Genomic DNA, 18,804 nt, shown 5'->3' with positions numbered 1-18,804 from the left:
AAGCTTGGGAAAAATGTGGTTGGCAGTTGAGTTCTTCCTTCCTGTCTGCCTTATTTTGGAACACTGTATGTCTAATATACAACACTAATACCGACTTGGAGCCATTTGTTTAGTTTCTAAATTGTGTTTCCACTGGTAAATTAGAACTGGTACTGGTAAATTTGAGTACATTTTTTTAAATTAAAATATAACAACATTATTAAACTGCATGTTCAACCAACCTAACCCAATACTTCCTTCGAGTTTTTTAGATTTTATGTACTATTTTGAGCCGATGCACAAGAGGGCGCCAAAGTCCATTGAACGTCATTCAACTAAACTTTCCCAGGATGCCTTGTATGTTTTCATGTTTTTTGAGAGACAGGATACTTAACTTCAGAGATGGCTAGCTGTGTAGTCTCCTTCAAGTCACTAGTTCTCTGAATCAGAGCGCTAGTGTAACTCCATGGAGTTTTTATTTGTCATGAGGATGTGTGGAAATCAATCGACACACGGAGGACTTTCTTTAAATCACATGATTATCTCTCTCTCTCTCTCTCTCTCTCTCTCTCTCTCTCTCTCTCTCTCTCTCTCTCTCTCTCTCATCCACACTGGGTTCACACTGCGGTGTCACCGCTGGTTTCACAATTATGTCGCATTGGTGATTTGTTTGCGCATAACGTGTGTCACCCGATTTTGTGTCACAAAATCTAAACATTTCAGACAGTGCCACGTTGCTAACCTCTGCAGTTAATGGATTCACAGATAATATATGATCTTTAAAGCCGGGGCCCACTGAAATGACAGGGAGGGATATATACATAGCCTAATATATAGAGTGTATGTACTGTATATGTATATTTTCCTCCCTGTCATTTCAGTGGGCTGGTTCGTTTATTTGCATTAACCTGTAGGCCTACTGTTAGTGTCTCTGAGGATCCTGCCCATACATGGATGTGTTTCCTCTTCTCTGTGTCATCACCAAGAGGCTCTCACTCGCCCTGTGAGTGTTTAACGATGCGAATATGGTAGATGGATAGAGTTAAATAGATTATATATGGATAGATACAAGGTTTATTTTTAAACATTCCATAAACGGACCCTGGTTCTGAAAAAAAAACATTGTTTGCAATTGCATAGATATATTAAAAATTCAAACATCTAAAAATAAATATTCGTTCACAGTCACTATTATTATTTTAATTGGAAAATTAATATAAATGGCCTAATTAGAGATAGAGATAGTTTGTTTCATAAAAAATACTACATTCAGCCCATTTGTCATTCACAATGCAAATTTTCACAGACGGTCCCAGATCATTTAAATAAAGATCAGAATCCAGACTGCTTTGACAACCGTTGCTGAGGGTCAGGTGGCGGTTGCGCTGCAGGTAGGCGCTTCACTAACAACTAATATAGCCTAACGCCTTCAGGTCTCTTTAATTCGGCCCGTATCGTTCAGTGAGCAGTTGTGTAGCTACTTATAATGTTTTAAGCCGACCATTGATGGACGTTGGAGAGAGGCCCCATCTTCATCCTCCTCACTCCAGTCCGGTCGGTCCAGCGTCCGTCTTAAACATGACTATGAAGGAGATAAACCAGGTTCGCCCTACAATGTTATTGACCCTTACATTATAATTAAGCTGCCAGGTACTAACAACGAGGAACGCTGTTTTCATTTCAGATCATCTCTGATCTAAAAAAGGAAAACTTCAATCTGAAACTTCGTGTATTCTTCTGCGAGGACAGCCTCCAGCGGCAGAGTGACGGACCTGCTGGGGAGGCCGACGTCCGCCGCGCCGTACGTAGTTAACATAAAGACATAAAGAGACACCGCCTGGACCTGGTGCTGAGGATACTGGCCTGTAAACGAATGCTAGTGAAGGGGGGGCTGCGGTTTTTCTGGATAAATCACTAGAAAGTAGGCTATAGCATTTCTCAGCCGATTTCAATGAGTCGTTTTTACATTCATATGTAACACTATTATGTATATTTCGGATCAAATATATGTATATTTTACTTATTCTAACCCTTGAATAAAAACAACCCATTGCAATCTGTGGATAAATGTAAACGTTACACCTTATGATGCTTTTTATCCAGCGACGACGTTGGACGACTTGAAGAACAAGCTTATTGGTCCAAACGTTGAAATTTAAACCATGACCAAAACATGACCTTAGAACAAGCAGGAACCAACTGAACTAGGAACAACATTATTATAATACATCCACGAGGTGGACCCGAGTGTTGTAGTAGAAAAATAGGCCTAGTAATCACAACCCTTTCCTGCAATTTCAGAATATTGACCTGCAGGTGGAGGTGGAGACGCTGAAAGATCATGTTAATAAGCTACATAAGGCCTTGTCTGAAGCGCAGTAAGTGTAAAGGGCATTCAGTGTATATAGAGGCTTCAAACGAAAATGTCCCTAATTCAAAAGGCAAAATGTCCCTTTTACCACTGCTATACAGAGAACAAATGCAACGACCGACACCTGAATCCAACAGGCAAATTGCAAAACTGGAGAAGGTAATATAATTGTGTATATGCTTGTAGCCTATCACCTATGCTTATAGCCTTGCCTACTTCAGCTCATCCATTTTGGGATTCACACTGAACTGAACAGAATCTGAACTGAACTGAACTGAACTGTTTATTCTTTTTTTTTTTCCATTAACAAAATACAGGATTTACTGGAAAGGTACAAGAAAGAGACGGAAGAAGAATATGTATTGGTTGAGCTCAGAATGAAGGACCTGGAGACTGGCAATCTGAACCTGGAAGCTAAATTGCAAGAAAAATCTAAAGTTATACTGGTAAAAGACTCCTTATTAAGACGAAACCTTGGCAACATTTCTTCCTTGCTAATTAAGGGAGTTTTTTCTTGCCCTCTTGGGGCCTAGGGTAAAATGTATAGCCCGACTGTACCTGTGATTAAAGGCTATACAAATAAAAAATAATTGAATTGAAAACGTAAGTGAATACACTAAATTATTTTTTCTCAAAAATCATTATTTGAAACTGTGCAAGGCAAAGACATGCACAAAGACACTACTGACATGTCTATGGACGAAAGATAGAGCTCAAAGCTACCAGATGACCAGTCACCAACGCAAGATACATGATTTGCGATGCAATGTTTGTAAGAGCGTATCTGAGACATTTTCACGTCTTCTCATGTTTTCCCAGGCCTTGGAGAAGGAGCTGGAAAACGAGAAAGTACAATGCAACGCTAAACTCAGTGAGCTACAATATGAGTTGGCTGAGTGTTTGTCCGAAAAAGATTTTCTACTGTCTGAGAAAGAGGCCGAAACGGAGGCGCATGAAGACACCATCAAGTCCCTCACTTGCAGGCTAAGGCAACACGTACGAACATCCACAACCATGGTCTTTAATATGTTTTTACCACGCTTACTTTTGCTTCACTTGACTGAATGTACTGTTGATAATTTTTCCTGTACACAGAAATGTGTATGTATTGAAAACGCTGGTGGTGGGCCATTAGTAGAACAACAAGAGCAACTGAAAGACATAGATGAGCTCTTGGATGTAAGTGACTTAATCAAAGTATGAAAGCTGTTAAGTCGGAAAAATGATAAAAAACAATAGTTGATAAATATATATTTAATATATTTTTGTGTCTCAGAGAAAATGTGCTAAATCGCCACCTGCAACACAAGAGAGGAATATTGATTTTGGTGCACCCAGGACGTCGGTTCACCAGATCGGGATCCAGATTCAGCCCTCCTCTTCAGCGTTCCAGGAGACCGTCGAGGTAGGCTGGCTGATTATGTTTGTATGGGAATTCTGCCTGTTTGTGTTGGCCCAATAATGCACTAGGTCGATAATTAGGATAAGGAGACACTTTATTAATTATGAGTGACGATAGTTTAATCCATTTTTAAGACGTATGTATATCTCAATTAAATGTTTAACCATCATGCATGTGCAAAGTACAATTAATCATCAGTTTTCAGAAGGTGATTCAGTATTCTGTCTTTTTATGTTCTATTTTGTTAATTATTTGTTCTTAAAGTGAGATGCAAAAAAACTGTAAAACAACTCCCTTTTTGAAGTGCTCAGAAATATTTAAAAACTTTAGCTACTCTCAAACTGACGACTGCTGAATGAAACAAGCCGAAGCAGATCTTGAGAATTTAAATGATTGCACTTTGTAGATCACATCAAATCACGGCAGTCTATATGTTCCAAGTGTGTTTTTTTTTTTAAAAGATCTAGATAACTCACTGACAATTTTGGTTTCAGAGAAAGGAAAATGGGGAAAGACAAGTGACAAGCAGCAGTCTGATGTCTGAAGCTGAAATTGCAGGAAATCAGGTTGAAGAACAGAAAATGAGACCTCAGCAAAGAAGGCACTCTAGATCTCAGGAAATAGAGAAATTGCAGTCTGAGGTCAAAAAGGTCACGGCATTGGAGAGGCAAGTGAAAGAGATGCAACACCAGGTTGAGGAAAGCAACAGAAAATTAGAAGTGCTTGAAGAAACGTTGCGAGACCCAAATGCCACTGTTTCTGACCAATCGACTCAACGACTGGAACCGATATTCTCCGATGCTAAAGCAACAGGGAGACAACCCTCATGGTTGTTTGACAAAGGCTACGGATCAGGCACGAATCAGAACCTCTCGTCTGTTTGTTTGGACATGGTGACGGATCAAGAAACAGACTATAGGAGATTGGGGATCAGGTTAATGGCTTCTGATCGTCTAAGGAAAGTTCTGGCAGAGAAGGCGTCTGAGGTTGAGACCCTGCAGAATGAACGTGAACATCTCCTGTGTGAGGAATCCACGCTGGCAGACTGTCAGAGACACGCACGCCACGACCTCAAGTACCTTGACCATGCTCTACACTCTGCCAGGAAAGAGATTGAAAGGTAGACATACAATCTATGAAATTCCTATATAACTATATTGTTCTAGGTTGTTTTTTGTTAGGATGTAGTTATACATGTATGTATTACTACAGCCTAACAAAAAAACATAAATAAAAACTTTTATCCAACTCCAATCTGAACTTTTATTATCTAACTCCAATTATTTCATAATCAAAACATACTTTTTGTTTATTTTTGTATTAACTGTAGTGTTTTAACATTCATATTTCTAAGTTTAAAGGAAGTGAAGCTGATGGGGGACTTGGGCTGCGAGGAAATGCACATGTCTGTGGTGCCTCAGGATTCCGAACAAACAGTGCTTCCTGTCAATACCTCAAGTGAGTACTGACTGGTCATTATGTCTGTCTGTCTGTTTGTCTGTCTGCCTGTCTGCCCACATACACACAAGTTTTGTTCCTCTGTCTATTTTCACATCGGCTCCCTCCTGACCATCCGCAGATGGTCATGTATTGTTTGTGTTGAGTTCTGTGTTTGGACTGCATTAAGTCTTGCTCATGGTCCTGCAGGTTTCTCTGTTGATCACAACTTGTTTGACAAGTTGAAACTATACTCTCCAACCGCAGGGGCAATACTAGGATCTGACCACGGGGGGGGGGCTTAGCCTCATATAGGACATTTAGTTACATTTGCAATGGTTTATCATGTAGGCTACTGGCCAGGGGAAAGGGGGACGTCCAGGACATTGATGATTTGATTGGGTAGTATGTTATACATCCGAGGGTTGTATATGTCAGCCTAACATTTTGGATAAAGCCTAGATAAAAGTGGTTAGCGTAATTGTAGAAAATGTCAATGACCAGACATTTTCAGGGGACTGAGATTAAATGGAACCTGAAATCAAATGAAAGCACTTTTTTGACGCAGGAACAGACTGTGGAAGTAGGACTCAGAAGGACTCCTCATCTTCTCCAGTCTCCTGTGGAATCAAACAGAAGATGAAGGAACAGCCCGTTCATCAGAAGAGGAAAACGCACCACACCAGAACTAAACCTCTTCCCAGAGCTATTAACATTAACGACTTGGCGCATGGCAAGGATAGCTCGTCACTAAGGAGTCCCTCCGAGCTGAGTAGGTCGGCTGGAAACCTCTTGTTTGTATACATTTCAGGCATTCATGTGCAAACGCCTGAATGAATTTGTTTATTTCTTGTGTATTCAACTGTGTGACCTAAACCTTTATTTAAAACGTATGTATTCATGTGTTTTCATGTGCACGCATGTGTTTTTGTTTATTTTGCATATTCGGTATGTCAAAATAAATGAAACAACAATCAACATACTAATCCATCTGTTATATTCAGGGTTAAGCTTACAACCAAGAAATAATCATCTTCATCACATTTATTCATGTTCGTAACCACAGGCACAGAGACCCTGACGTTGAGAAGTACCAGCCTTCACAGCAGCGGCCTCAACGCAAACCAGCATGGATCTGCTGCTGAGTCCTCTTCTTCACACGGTTCCTCACGATGGTCCACCAACCCTTACACAAGCCCCAGTCTTTCCCAAGAGGACATCGGCCTTCAGCGAATCGTAGCGGAGGTCAAAGTGTTGACCTACGGGATTTCTCGGGTTCTACGCAAAGCCCACCATGGAGGAGGTCCCGGTAACTCACGCTCAAGTGGAGTGCTGCCCATCGTTTTTCATTCTCGAATGGGTTGCTTACTTGACTGGCATCTCCTGCCAACAAATGCTCATATGTTGTGTCAGTATATCTGTTTTAAAAAGGCAGACACTATGAGAGATGCCTTTTAAATCAAAATGAATCCAATTAGCTACCAGCAAAATACACCATACTGTTTACATTATTATTATTATTATTATTATTATGGTTTATGATATAGAATAGAAAAAAAGTAATGGTTTATTTAAGAATGTCTCAGGAATGTAGATTCGATTTTGGCCTGGCGTATGTTGATTTCACCCACCTATGTTTGCAGGATCCTTACTCAGCAAACGTGAAGCTGAAAAAAAGAATCAAGACATTAAAAATGGAGAAGGCAAGCAACAAGAGGATCATTTTTGAGGCACTTAAACGACTTAAGAGTGTCAACCAACGAAAACTGGAACGGCTTTGTGATTAGTTTATAAATTGAAACCTGCTAATAGACATTGTCAAACAAAGCATGAATGCATTCTTCACCATTAAATGTTTAAACGTAACAGTTTTCAATCATTTCGTAGGGATATGCTTATGCCTGACGCCTACAGAACAAAAAGTGACAATGAAGTACAATAAACGAAAGCGACCCCAATGAATATTGTTGCTTCGCGCTTCCCGTAGCCAGCTGTTGTGCTAGGCTGACTGCTGCTGTCGCTAGCTGCCTGTACAATCTCACTATTCAGCAATAACAACACACAAGATCACCGGGAAAATGGAGGTCAATCAAGCAAAACAGGAGCACCTACTTGCATTAAAAGGTGGTTTATCACAGGATCCCACATACATACTTCTTGCTACTGATATGCTATGTTGTTAGCTGCTTGCTATGTACAAGCTAAAGACACTTCTTTCCGACCACAGTCATCTGCCGTTGTTTATTATTGTGACTTATTAAGAGCGATAGATAGCACTGCTGTGATACTCCGAGACCCCGTGCTTTATAATAAGATACACGCCAATCATACGCACTTGACGGGACATCTAGTATGCTAACGCACTGGATACTAAATCTAGTATGCTAACACAGCCACAAGCTTTACCCTCAAAATGCGGAGGAAGATGAAGTTATTAACTTGTAATAATGTTCTTCAAGCTGTTCAAATGCAGATATATGATATAACACAATTGACGAGCGTAAAATAACTCTGCATAGTTAACCAGTCTGTATCAACAAACAATGTTAAAGGGACGATCCCGTAGATGACATGTAAATACATCTATCAATTTATTATTTAAATAATAATATTATTTAAATAAATCTGTCAAGTCACTATCTGTCACATGATGAGGTAACGATGGGGATTGATCTTATGGCCCATTGATAGAAGCCTTTGCATTTGCAGTATTATGAATGTTACCAACTTTGTGAAAACGAATTGGAGCAATGTGTTTCCCACACGAATCACTCAACCCACACACAACATGTACATCCGTGTCTACTCCATGAACACACACACACACACACACACACACACACACACACACACACACACACACACACACACACACTATCTCGCTCACTAATAGCACAGACTAGTTCAGGGCAAATAGCCTTACCATCTGGAAAGATGAATATGCCTTCTAATATTTCTACCAGCTAGGAAAGAGGCATGTTCCAGAATTCCATGTAGTAAATCACATAAAGGGGGGGTTGTTTGAGTTCAAGCCAACCTAATGGAGAAATGACTGTCATTATGATGACACACAATTCATTTGAATCAAACAATATATAGTTACTGACGAGCATGTTTGTGGTGGTTGTTATTTCTTTTTTCACAGTGATGCGGTTGACAAAACCCACTCTCTTCACAAACATGCCAGTGACGTGTGAAGATCGTGACCTTCCAGGTAAGTACAGTTCACATTGGCATGAATCCAAGTCACTCATCCATATTTGATACCTATTAGTTATATTTGCAGTATTTTGTACTGTCTGCTAAATGCCCTAAATATATAAATATAAGTTAGTTTGATGAAGATGATAACTATGTTCCTGAAAACACGTCCCTGCTTTAATATCATAGAAAAAAAGTCAGATCCATTCTTATATTTATATAAGTACAAATCTTTGAAATAGTACAAATTGATCTGTGATGGTTTACGACATTTATATGGAAGCATATATGTAGTAAAATTCAAATAGCAATGCAATTTGCAATTTGCAATTCAATAAGTCATTACATTGTGCAATTGACAATTCATTATGCAATTTAATAATGTAATTTGTAAATACGTTATTCAAAGTGTATTTTAATATGCAAAGTGACAATGAAATCCTCAATAAAATTTGCAAAAGTTATAACAATAAAAATAGAATAACATTTTGTCACATTTTTTGAGTTCCTTTATTCAAATTGAAAAGCTATAGCGTCCCCGTGATTGCAATGCACTTCGCCACGCTCCGTGTGTTGCAAAATTCAAATGACATTTCAATCCGCAAAACACTTTGCAAATCGTTTTGCAAAACGTATCAGCCAATCGCGTCTGGGCGGGAACCACGTCACTTGCTCGTCAGACCAGCTGAACATCCACGCACGTTGCAATTTATTTTCTATGCCTACCATTGTGCCAGATTTGACTCTTAATAGGTTTATGGTTTGACTGAGTTTACGTAATTATAACTGAAAATGGCAGAAAAGACAGTCTGGCAGCTGCTGCGGGATAAATAAATAAATTGCAACGTGCGTGGATGATCAGCTGGTCTGACGAGCAAGTGACGTGGTTCCCGCCCAGACGCGATTGGCTGATACATTTTGCAAAACGTTTTGCAAAACGATTTGCAAAGTGTTTTGCGGATTGAAATGTAATTTGAATTTTGCAACACACTGAGCGTGGCGAAGTGCATTGCAATCACGGGGACGCTATAGCTTTTCAATTTGAATAAAGGAACTCAAAAAATTTTACAAAATGTTATTCTATTTTTATTGTTATAACTTTTGCAAATTTTATTGAGGATTTCATTGTCACTTTGCATATTAAAATACACTTTGAATAACGTATTTACAAATTACATTATTAAATTGCATAATGAATTCAATTCAAATTCAATTCAATTGCACAATGTAATGACTTGCATTGCTATTTGAATTTTACTACATATATGCTTCCATACATTTACGGCCGTGATGGACTTAAATGATTTGGTCATATCAGTAATTTCTTTTATTTAGAGGTTCTATTCCTAAACGCTTACTGAAGCTGTTCATTGGTAAATCAACACCCCATCTCACATCTATGAGATCCAGGGTGGACGGCTGCCACAGGAAGAAACCCAAGTTTGAGGAGAGGGAACACTGTTTGTGTTTCCATCTCTGACCCCGTCCAACTGCAGCAATGTGATCAGGGTTGGTTACCGAGCCACGCACAGCCCATAACTCACCCCAGACACTTCTGGGTAAAGAGGAGCACTATTAATAACGGAGGAGGGAGAGAGATGAGGGATAGGTCTCTCTCTCACACTGGAAAAGAGTGATGAGGATGTCTGTGGCTTTCTGTGTTTGCTAGCGTGCAAAGCTCACTACACTCACTTAGGGCTGGGCGATTAATCGAATTTTGATCACGATTTCGATTTCAGAGTGAAACGATCACCATTTTTTTTTTTTTATAGAAATTGCAGAACAGCTGGAATCATATCTGGACTTTATTTTCTATTTGACCATTTTGTGTATATTTTTAAGGGGAAATTTCGAAGTTCTCATTTACAAAGTGTTTTTTTTGGAGATAAATTATGAATAAATGCATCATGTTTTCAAACTCAAAAATAATCGTTTGAATAATCAAGATTTCAATATTGACCAAAATAATCGTGATTATGATTTTTTCCATAATCGAGCAGCCCTACACTCACTGTCACATTTGCACTCGTGATCCCGTTAAGTAGAAAATAAATGAACCTTTTTGAACAGCAAGCATGAAGCATTTGCATATGCAACTGTCATCATGCATAATGGATCTTTGTCAAGAGGATGAACAGTAACCTCAAAAGAATGAAAATTAAGATATTTATTTGATTAGTAATCGTTGCTAGGCCCGGTCATTTACCTTGCAGCAGATCAGGTGTTGTTCGTGCATGGGCGCTACTTATACACAGCTGCAACACTGCCATGACATGACTGAGGGCAAGCTGGTGCACTGGCACCCTATCATCTGACTGCTGCATGTCTTCAAACTCAATACCCTACACCAGCGATTCTCAAACCAGTTATCGGGGCTCAGCACCTGGCCGTGGAGTAGTGGCTTCAGTAAATAGTTATATCTGATTATTGGCTGTTTCAATCAGCACTTCCCCTTGGGTGGATATATGCCAAAAATACTCCTTGACCCATCAGACCATAGAATTTGCAGTAAACCAATCACATTGACAGCACTCGGTTTCAAATCAAAACTTACTTCACCAATCGCTGATTGAAAAGCTGACTCCCACTTTATTGGGACATTTATGTTAATTTGGCAGCTAAAGTTCTGCGCATATTGCCTCTTATTTATGTAGGTGTCGGTGGGCCCCAGAGGCTGGGGGTCCAGCCCTATCGTGTTGATAGTCGGTTACAGTTTTATAGGTATAGTTACATTTCAGTTGTCGTTTCGGTTTTATGGGTCATCAGTAGAGTTTGGTTGTGTGCATCGGATCCTTCCTAACTGCCCGGATGCAGTCGGCAACATCCATAGTTAATCACCCCGGGGCCATTTCCTACCTTGGTTAAATAGGTAATGTGAGAAGGGAAATGTGTTGGCCTTAGATCCTCCATCTGAATTCACTGTGAGCCGCTTTGGATAGTATAAGTAAATAGTTTATCATTTAATTGTCTGTAATGTCTTTAGAGTTAATTGAAATAATAGCTTTTTTTTACTTTTAATTCCCTGTTCCCCTAAAGGTTGAGCTGTAGTAATTTGAGATAGCATACTATGATGAATGGGTTCTGATTTAGACCTGAGCATTCCCTAGACTAGAGCACCCTACTGTGCTTACAACGAGGGTCACTTTGAAAGATTTATTGCAATTCTTTACTTTGCCTTGTTGGCTAGTCTAATCTCATGTTGTGCAAGAGTAGAGAACCTTTCACGCCATCAGTTTCCGACCCTCCTGGGGTATTTCCATCCGACCCCCCTCTGGATGGGTACTCATGGGCCCACCTATTTCACAATGGTGGGACAGACATGTGTGTGTTGTCAAAGGTGAAATAACCGGTACAGGCAACCAACACATCTAAGGGGACTTTAGATAGTGTTGTGATGTGTGAACATATCCACCTGTAAACCAGTTCCCTTTTCAGTTTTTAAATGTTCTCATGTGTGGTATATTCATATTTATATTGTTACTGTAGTTTATCATTGTTCACTATTAACTCACGTTGTTAATGTTGTGATGCCCATGTTGTGAAATAAGTGAGTGTGAGCTGTCTGTTAGAACTGCTGAATCTATTTCGCTGTGCTTCTTGTGAATAACCACTATCACGGTTTTCCTTATCACACCTCAAGGTGAGACGATGATCTGTTTGTGTGCCTTCCCAGGGGATTTGTTTGGTCAGCTCATGAGGTCGGACCCGTCCACCATCAAAGGGGCTGAGGCGCTGATGCTGGGAGAGATGCTCACGCTACCACAGAACTTTGGGTAATCATTGTTGCTCATAAATTTCAGCAGAACCTGATTCTGCTGTTAAGTCAGTATTCACTGTATAAACATCCATATTAGGAGTTCCCCCAATTGAAACACGTTATTTTGTGTTTTCCTGACGTGTTTTGCAGAAACATCTTCCTGGGCGAGACCTTCTCGTGTTACATCAGCGTGCACAATGACAGCACCAAGGTGGTGAAAGACATCCTGGTCAAGGTACTGTACCAGAGGGAGGCCAGCCTCTTCTAAGCATGCAGAGCTGCAGGCGTTGCGGCTCAGTGTCTCGGCTGTGAGGTAGCTTCTCTCTGTCATCTTCTTGTGGTTCTTGCCTCCGCCAGGCCGACCTTCAGACCAGCTCCCAGAGACTCAGTCTGTCGGCCTCCAACTCAGCCGTCACAGAGCTCAAACCCGAGTGCTGTATAGATGACGTCATCCACCACGAGGTCAAAGAGATCGGGACTCATATGTACGTCATTTTACGTCACATTTTTATGCATATCCTTTTTTTTAATCTAGTCCTTGAAAATAAGCAGCATAGCTTTTGAATCTCTCATCCACAGAACCCATTTGATTCAGTTGAATCACATTTCAACCCTGCTGCTGTTTACTGTTAATGCGGTTAATTATGTTTATTTATTTATGTGTCTGTATTTATCTCAACTGATGTCTTGAGTGTCTTGAAAAGCGCCCCCTAGTAAAATGTAGTGGTATTATTACATTTTCATTAATGTTGTATGTCCTGTAACCTTTAGTTTTATTGCCCCACCTCTTCTCCTCTCCAGCCTGGTGTGTGCGGTCAGTTACACCACCCAGTTCGGGGAGAAGCTCTACTTCAGGAAGTTTTTTAAATTCCAGGTGAACGACGACTTTTATTATACATTTTCTGTTCTATTGTGTTAATCCCTCTATTTGTTGTAACCAAACCAAACTCTGGGGACCTCGGTCGAAGCGTCAGGAATGTCGCAGGCCCATACCAGAGACTCCAAAAGCAATTAACATGCGGGTGATCCTCAACCTTCTCCTCTAAGTCCACCTGAATCCGCAACACCCCCCCATGTCTCCCTGAGTACTCATCCCATTCATCCAGGGAGTTCTGGGCTTTTCGTGGCTCCCGACAAACAGGATCAGTTCAACCTGCACACCTCACTTCTGATCCCTGTTCTCCATGGAGGGTGAACTGAGCGAGAGAAGCCCCGCATTCAGCTTGCAATCTATCTTCCTCCAGGTCCTGAAGCCTCTGGACGTGAAGACCAAGTTCTACAACGCCGAGGTAAGCCTGTCCTGGCGGGCGGCCAACCTCGTAGGCCTGGGCGATATGGCTGAAAGACATATCACGATATAGCTTGATCATATTGATCGATATCGATAACTATTGATCATTTTAATGACTTAAAAAGACTAGGAATTACCATGCTGGATTTAAACACTTCTGTTTAACACTTAATATGACCTTCCACTGGTCTTCATTGATAAATGCTCCAATGTCGATTCAACAATGAAAAACACTCAAATATTGTAAATAAGTATGGAACGGTGTTTGTGTAACAAACCCAGCTGCTAGATTCGGTGGTCCAGTCTCTTATTGATATATATTGAACATGTTCTATATTGATATTGATCAAAAGTCTATCACCATACGATAATTTATTGTTTTGTTGCCCAGGCCTACAACCTCGCCGGCCGAACATCACCTCTTGTCTTGTTAACAGCAATATAATATGAAGCGCTAGCCACAGACGTCAATAGGGCCGCATGCCCGAGAATAGAATACCAACACATTGCTTTGCCTGTATGTGTTGTCGTTCCTGCTAAAGGGCAGCATTGAACGGCATAGAGGTTATGGCGGCGGTATAAATACCCTGCTTCATATCATATTGCGCGGCCCATCGGGTGCAACTCTTTCTCAACGTAGACGTCCTCTGAGACCCTTTGAAAACCTTTTCATCTCCCGAAGGCAGCTGCCACAAAACTTAAGTTTAGCTTGGGATGGTTGTTAGGAATGTAGTCACTGATATGTATTGTTTAAAAGTAAAACACACACACATACACACACACGTTGAACTAACTGTAGGTATCCATTTTAGGTATAGATGTATAGGAGATAAAGAGCTTTTTATCGTGTAGATCACGCAATCTTTTCCTTGTTTAAATCATGTTCATTTGGCATTTTTGTTTTATATAGAATGCAAATATGTGTTGTCATTTTCATTGGCATGTAACTTCATTCATTTCTATGTCTTGTTGTTTTTTTCCATTAGAGTGACCTCAGTTCTGTGGTAATTGATTTATGTTTTCATCACTAAACATTTGCTTTTTTTCTAATCCTTTTGCTGATATCGCTGTGAGGTTTGGCATTTACCTCTGTGGCCAGTAAGAAGGAGCCAACCGCTCAACAATGGAAATCAATTTATTATTACAACCATGAATAAATTTAATACTTAAATTTAATAAGAGCAACGTAAAAAAACATTCTGTATATATATATATACATATATAATTATATGTACATTTATCTTTATATATGTAAATATTTAGCTCTTACCTTTAGTGGACATTAATCGATTTTGACCGTCCATCCTGATTGATTTTCCATTGTTTTGCCGTTGCTCTTTCTTTGGATGTTTATGCTTCCTGGCTAACTCTTCCCACACAGGGACATGTGTGGCTACGGGCTGATTGTGGAGGCTGGGAGTGAATGTGATTGATCAATCAATAATCTTGGATTGGGTATCAGTGGATGATCTTCCATTTCTAATGAGTGGTTTGAAACTATTTAGAGGGTTTGTCAATGAATATCAAGATGAAATAAATTCTTATAATTTCAATGAAATAACGATTGCATTTAGCCATGCGTCAGTTAAATTTCAAACGTGTGTCGATTTAAGATGGAGTTATTATCCGGGGAGCCTTTTGGTGGGAGTGGTTTGGCTTCTGTTTTGTCCTTAACACAGAGGTAGCAATGTGCCCGGTCCCTCCTAATTCACACAGTGTGACTGGCAGGCATGAACTAATCTCTGCTTCTCTCTCTCAACAACTCACTGTACGTATACTGTATGAGGTTGCACTGCAGTGTTGACCAGTCAGTCTCCCCAGCTGTTGTCTCATGCAGAGAAGCCCTCTACTATGGGGGCTGAAGATGAGGGGTTGGAGCACAGATATGGCTCAGAACATTGAACTTGTATAGAATAGATTATGTATTTTTGCATGTTTTTATTGGACCATTGTCGTCGAACTCAAGTGAGCTGAGATCTAAGACGTGACACTATGCTATGTCTGAGAACATTCAATTGGGTCGGTGTGTAATAATATAGTATTCACACAAACATGAACCATCAGCTACATGTCAGACGTCATGTTTAACAGAATGCTGATGTTTGAGCTAAGTCACCACCTAGGAGTCATTCATAAAACAGAATTTGATTATTTCAGATTATATTATGATAAGATTATTTCAGAGGCATTATAAGAAATAGACATGCCTGTATAAAAACAACAACATAATTACATAAAAGGCATTGACAACGGCTTTGAACGACTCGCTGACCGGTAGCATTAGCTGTTGTGCAACCCCTACTGTATACCTTGCTGGTCTGCAATGGACTAACCACACCCTTAAAAGCATACTAAGCACACCTACAGTACATGATATACCTCCTGAACTGCCTTTTAGCCAGGACAATAGTTCACGTCATGTTTAAAACGATTAACTACACAGTAAAGTTACAATTAGTAGGTCATTCTCCTTCACATTCCTCACATGCCTAACGTCACATAACACACGGGTCAGTCATCCCATCTCAAGGCAGCGTGTTTCTCAGTGTGGCCAGCAGCCGTCATGTATCATTGTTCCAAGGCAGTTCATAACACAGAGCTAGTGGAAGTGAATGACCCCGCCCTCCTGCCCCCCCCCCCCCACGACCCCATGACCCCAGACAGACGAGGTGTTCCTGGAGGCCCAGATCCAGAACATCACCACTTCGCCCATGTTCATGGAGAAAGTGTCCCTGGAGCCCTCCATCATGTACAACGTGACGGAGCTCAACACCGTGGAGAGCGGGGAAGAAGGGTACCGGCTCCACGCTTTCAGCGTCAGACTTTTTGCTCTGCGTCCATCCGTCTGTCTGTCATCTGTTATGGAGTCTAGATAAATAACCGACAAGGAAGTCGTTAGTGTTGGCATACTTCTACTACTGCTGTAGTCGTACATACTACATACTACTGTTGGCTTACTTATTTTGTCCGTATTGTATTTCTATCTATCTATGTGATCCATGTGGTTACTCTGCACTGCCCAGTTATTTTTAACTTGGTCTGATACGAAGAGAACGGAAAACTACTGCTGTGCTACTGTGAACTTCTTTGAGCTGTGCCCCGTTCAAACCATACCATTCAATACATTTTTTAATTGGCGCCACAAATATGATCAGGGATTCTCGGTCCAATAAATATACAAAGTATGAAGCCCAAAGCACAGAGTGTGCTTTGGGCTTCATACTTTGTATATTTATTTGTTTCTTTATGTTTTCCTTTTTTTTGTGTCCGGCCGGCTGGTACTTTCCTGTCTCCCTTTTCCCGCGGCGCAGCGAGTCCACGTTCGGCAAGATGTCGTACCTGCAGCCCATGGACACGCGGCAGTACCTGTACTGCCTGAAGCCCAAGCCCGAGTACGCCGAGAAGGCGGGCGTCATCAAGGGCGTGACGGTGATCGGCAAGCTGGACATCGTGTGGAAGACCAACCTGGGGGAGCGCGGCCGGCTGCAGACCAGCCAGCTGCAGCGCATGGTACGAGGACCCCCGCTGTGGGCACAGACACTCACCTGGTGCCCCAGGGGGTCTGAGCCCATGACGGAGCCCCTGGGAACAGGGGGCTTCAAATGAGCGTTATAGGAGAGAGAGGGAGGGAGGGGGCGGGACATCGGAGGAGCGATGTTGGTTGCTGTTACATGTTTTGGATAGTGCTTTGTCAAATAGTTCATCGGGAAACTCCATATCGTTGGCCTCATAGTATAATTGCAATATTTTGTCCAGATTGGGACGTCTGACCTAACTCTACTCTTCTAATGCTGCTGATTCACTGTGCCTCCATTGGCTATGTCCTCAGCCAATCAGATTGCTTTTTACATTCCATAATCACTCATCTATTTGACTTGATGCCATGAGGCTAACAATATGTATATTCCTCGCCGTTGTCGTCAAGTTCTTGTCAAATATCTAAAATCAGCACTCATATAAAACGTATGTTCCCCTTGTGCGTTGTTTAAGAGCATGTGCTCAGTTGTCTTGTCCGATGTCGTCCTGAAGGCTCCGGGCTATGGAGACATCAGGCTGTCTCTGGAGATGATTCCGGACACGGTGAACCTTGAGGAGCCCTTTGACATCATCTGCAAAATCACCAACTGCAGGTGAGGCTCCCTTTTGTGAACTCCAACTTTTACTGTTTGACCGCCAGTATGTGGTCGATGATTTAAAAATGTATTTAGTAATGCATCCGCTTGTGATGTCACAAGTGGGATTCTCTAGCCGGGTGTGTGATAGGCTGATGAACTCCACAGTTGGTAGTCTGTCGTGACCTACAGATGACCCATTTCCCCTTGATCTACACATTATACATCTGCGCCAACGTGTGATGTCACAAACCTTATGATTTAGAATAGCTTGTAAGGGACTCCTCCACCCTGGTGATATAGCTGCCTTCTAAAACGACATACTACTGTCAGGCGTGGACTACAACAACTCAATGTTAAGGTGCTTGCCCTAATGTACAGTTTTTCAGCGTAAACAGTGCAGAACTATTTAAGAGGTGTGTTGTTGTCGAACACGCTGATCTGGGGTTGGCCCTGTTCAAGCAAGGATGGGGGTCTGTGTTCGTTGTGGCAGTGAGACACTGAGCCAGCTCCTCCAACAGTCCCGTGCACGGTCTGATAGTGATGTGTGTTCCAGCGAGCGGACGATGGACCTGGTGCTGGAGATGTGCAACACACGGTCGGTGCACTGGTGCGGCGTGTCGGGCCGACAGCTGGGGAAGGTGGGCCCCAGTGCCTTCCTGTCCCTGCCGCTGAAACTCCTGTCCTCCGTCCAGGGCCTGCAGGTAGGGGCCGCTGGGTTGGGAGGTTTGAAGCGTCCAAGAGTTGGAGCAAAACTGAATTTGGATGGTTTTAGAAGTTCTCCGATGCCTGATTATTGTGTTTATCTTTTTATTTTAGAGTATCTCTGGACTGCGGCTCACAGATACCTTTCTGAAGAGGACTTATGAATATGATGATATAGCGCAAGTCTGTGTGGTTTGTCCATTCATGAATGAGAGCTAGTATTTTATTTTATTCAATGTTATTTACATATTTAATTTGAATGGACCAAATTCGCATTTTCGTCTCTTGTCTTTGTCTTGGCTTGTTATATATTTGCACATCGAAAAATAATAAGGTTTTGGTGTAACTTTTGCTTTTCTTGTAATATAAATATAAATCTTTATTATTAATTATTTGAATAAAAACCACTCAAATCAGATATGCATCTACGAAGGTTGTTTTAACATGTATTATATATTTCCAACATTTTTAGTGTTGTCTAGTTCAGGGGTTAAACCACTGCTCTGCCATTGCCATTTCCATGCTGTTCGTCTGGTAGAAATGCCAAAA

The 18,804-nt window shown here is 41.2% G+C and overlaps 2 protein-coding genes across 2 annotated transcripts; both read left to right on the top strand.

Moving 5' to 3' along the window:
* Window positions 1-1,485: 1,485 nt before the first annotated feature.
* Window positions 1,486-6,976, top strand: LOC311367620 (uncharacterized protein; the record flags this gene model as incomplete). The annotated part of the gene is made up of 13 exons (XM_084486437.1): window positions 1,486-1,581; window positions 1,664-1,780; window positions 2,281-2,357; window positions 2,452-2,509; window positions 2,668-2,796; window positions 3,170-3,346; window positions 3,446-3,529; window positions 3,627-3,755; window positions 4,247-4,872; window positions 5,107-5,210; window positions 5,758-5,961; window positions 6,256-6,515; window positions 6,833-6,976. 13 exons carry the CDS (start codon window positions 1,486-1,488, stop codon window positions 6,974-6,976), a joined length of 2,205 nt encoding a protein of 734 aa, XP_084342563.1.
* Window positions 6,977-7,175: 199 nt separating this feature from the next.
* trappc13 (trafficking protein particle complex subunit 13) lies at window positions 7,176-18,671 on the top strand. The gene is made up of 13 exons (XM_084486466.1): window positions 7,176-7,313; window positions 8,335-8,403; window positions 12,064-12,163; window positions 12,298-12,382; window positions 12,505-12,632; window positions 12,949-13,021; window positions 13,392-13,436; window positions 14,425-14,442; window positions 16,099-16,232; window positions 16,750-16,948; window positions 17,468-17,568; window positions 18,107-18,254; window positions 18,370-18,671. The coding sequence occupies exons 1-13, from the start codon at window positions 7,268-7,270 to the stop codon at window positions 18,472-18,474; spliced, it is 1,251 nt and encodes a 416-aa protein (XP_084342592.1). The 5' UTR covers window positions 7,176-7,267; the 3' UTR covers window positions 18,475-18,671.
* The last annotated feature ends 133 nt before the right edge of the window (window positions 18,672-18,804 follow it).

Source organism: Micromesistius poutassou (assembly GCF_964030765.1).
Source record: "Micromesistius poutassou genome assembly, chromosome: 22".
Classification (NCBI taxonomy): Eukaryota; Metazoa; Chordata; class Actinopteri; order Gadiformes; family Gadidae; genus Micromesistius; species Micromesistius poutassou.
The sequence above is the reverse complement of the archived record's forward strand: the minus strand, read 5'-3'. Positions and strand labels throughout refer to the sequence as shown.

Coding starts and splice junctions, on each gene's coding strand:
- trappc13 (XM_084486466.1), top strand. CDS start 7,268: ATGGAGGTCAATCAAGCAAAACAGGAGCACCTACTTGCATTAAAAG. Junction 12,164..12,297: donor ACGCTACCACAGAACTTTGG/GTAATCATTGTT, acceptor CGTGTTTTGCAG/AAACATCTTCCTGGGCGAGA. Junction 12,383..12,504: donor TGAAAGACATCCTGGTCAAG/GTACTGTACCAG, acceptor TGCCTCCGCCAG/GCCGACCTTCAGACCAGCTC.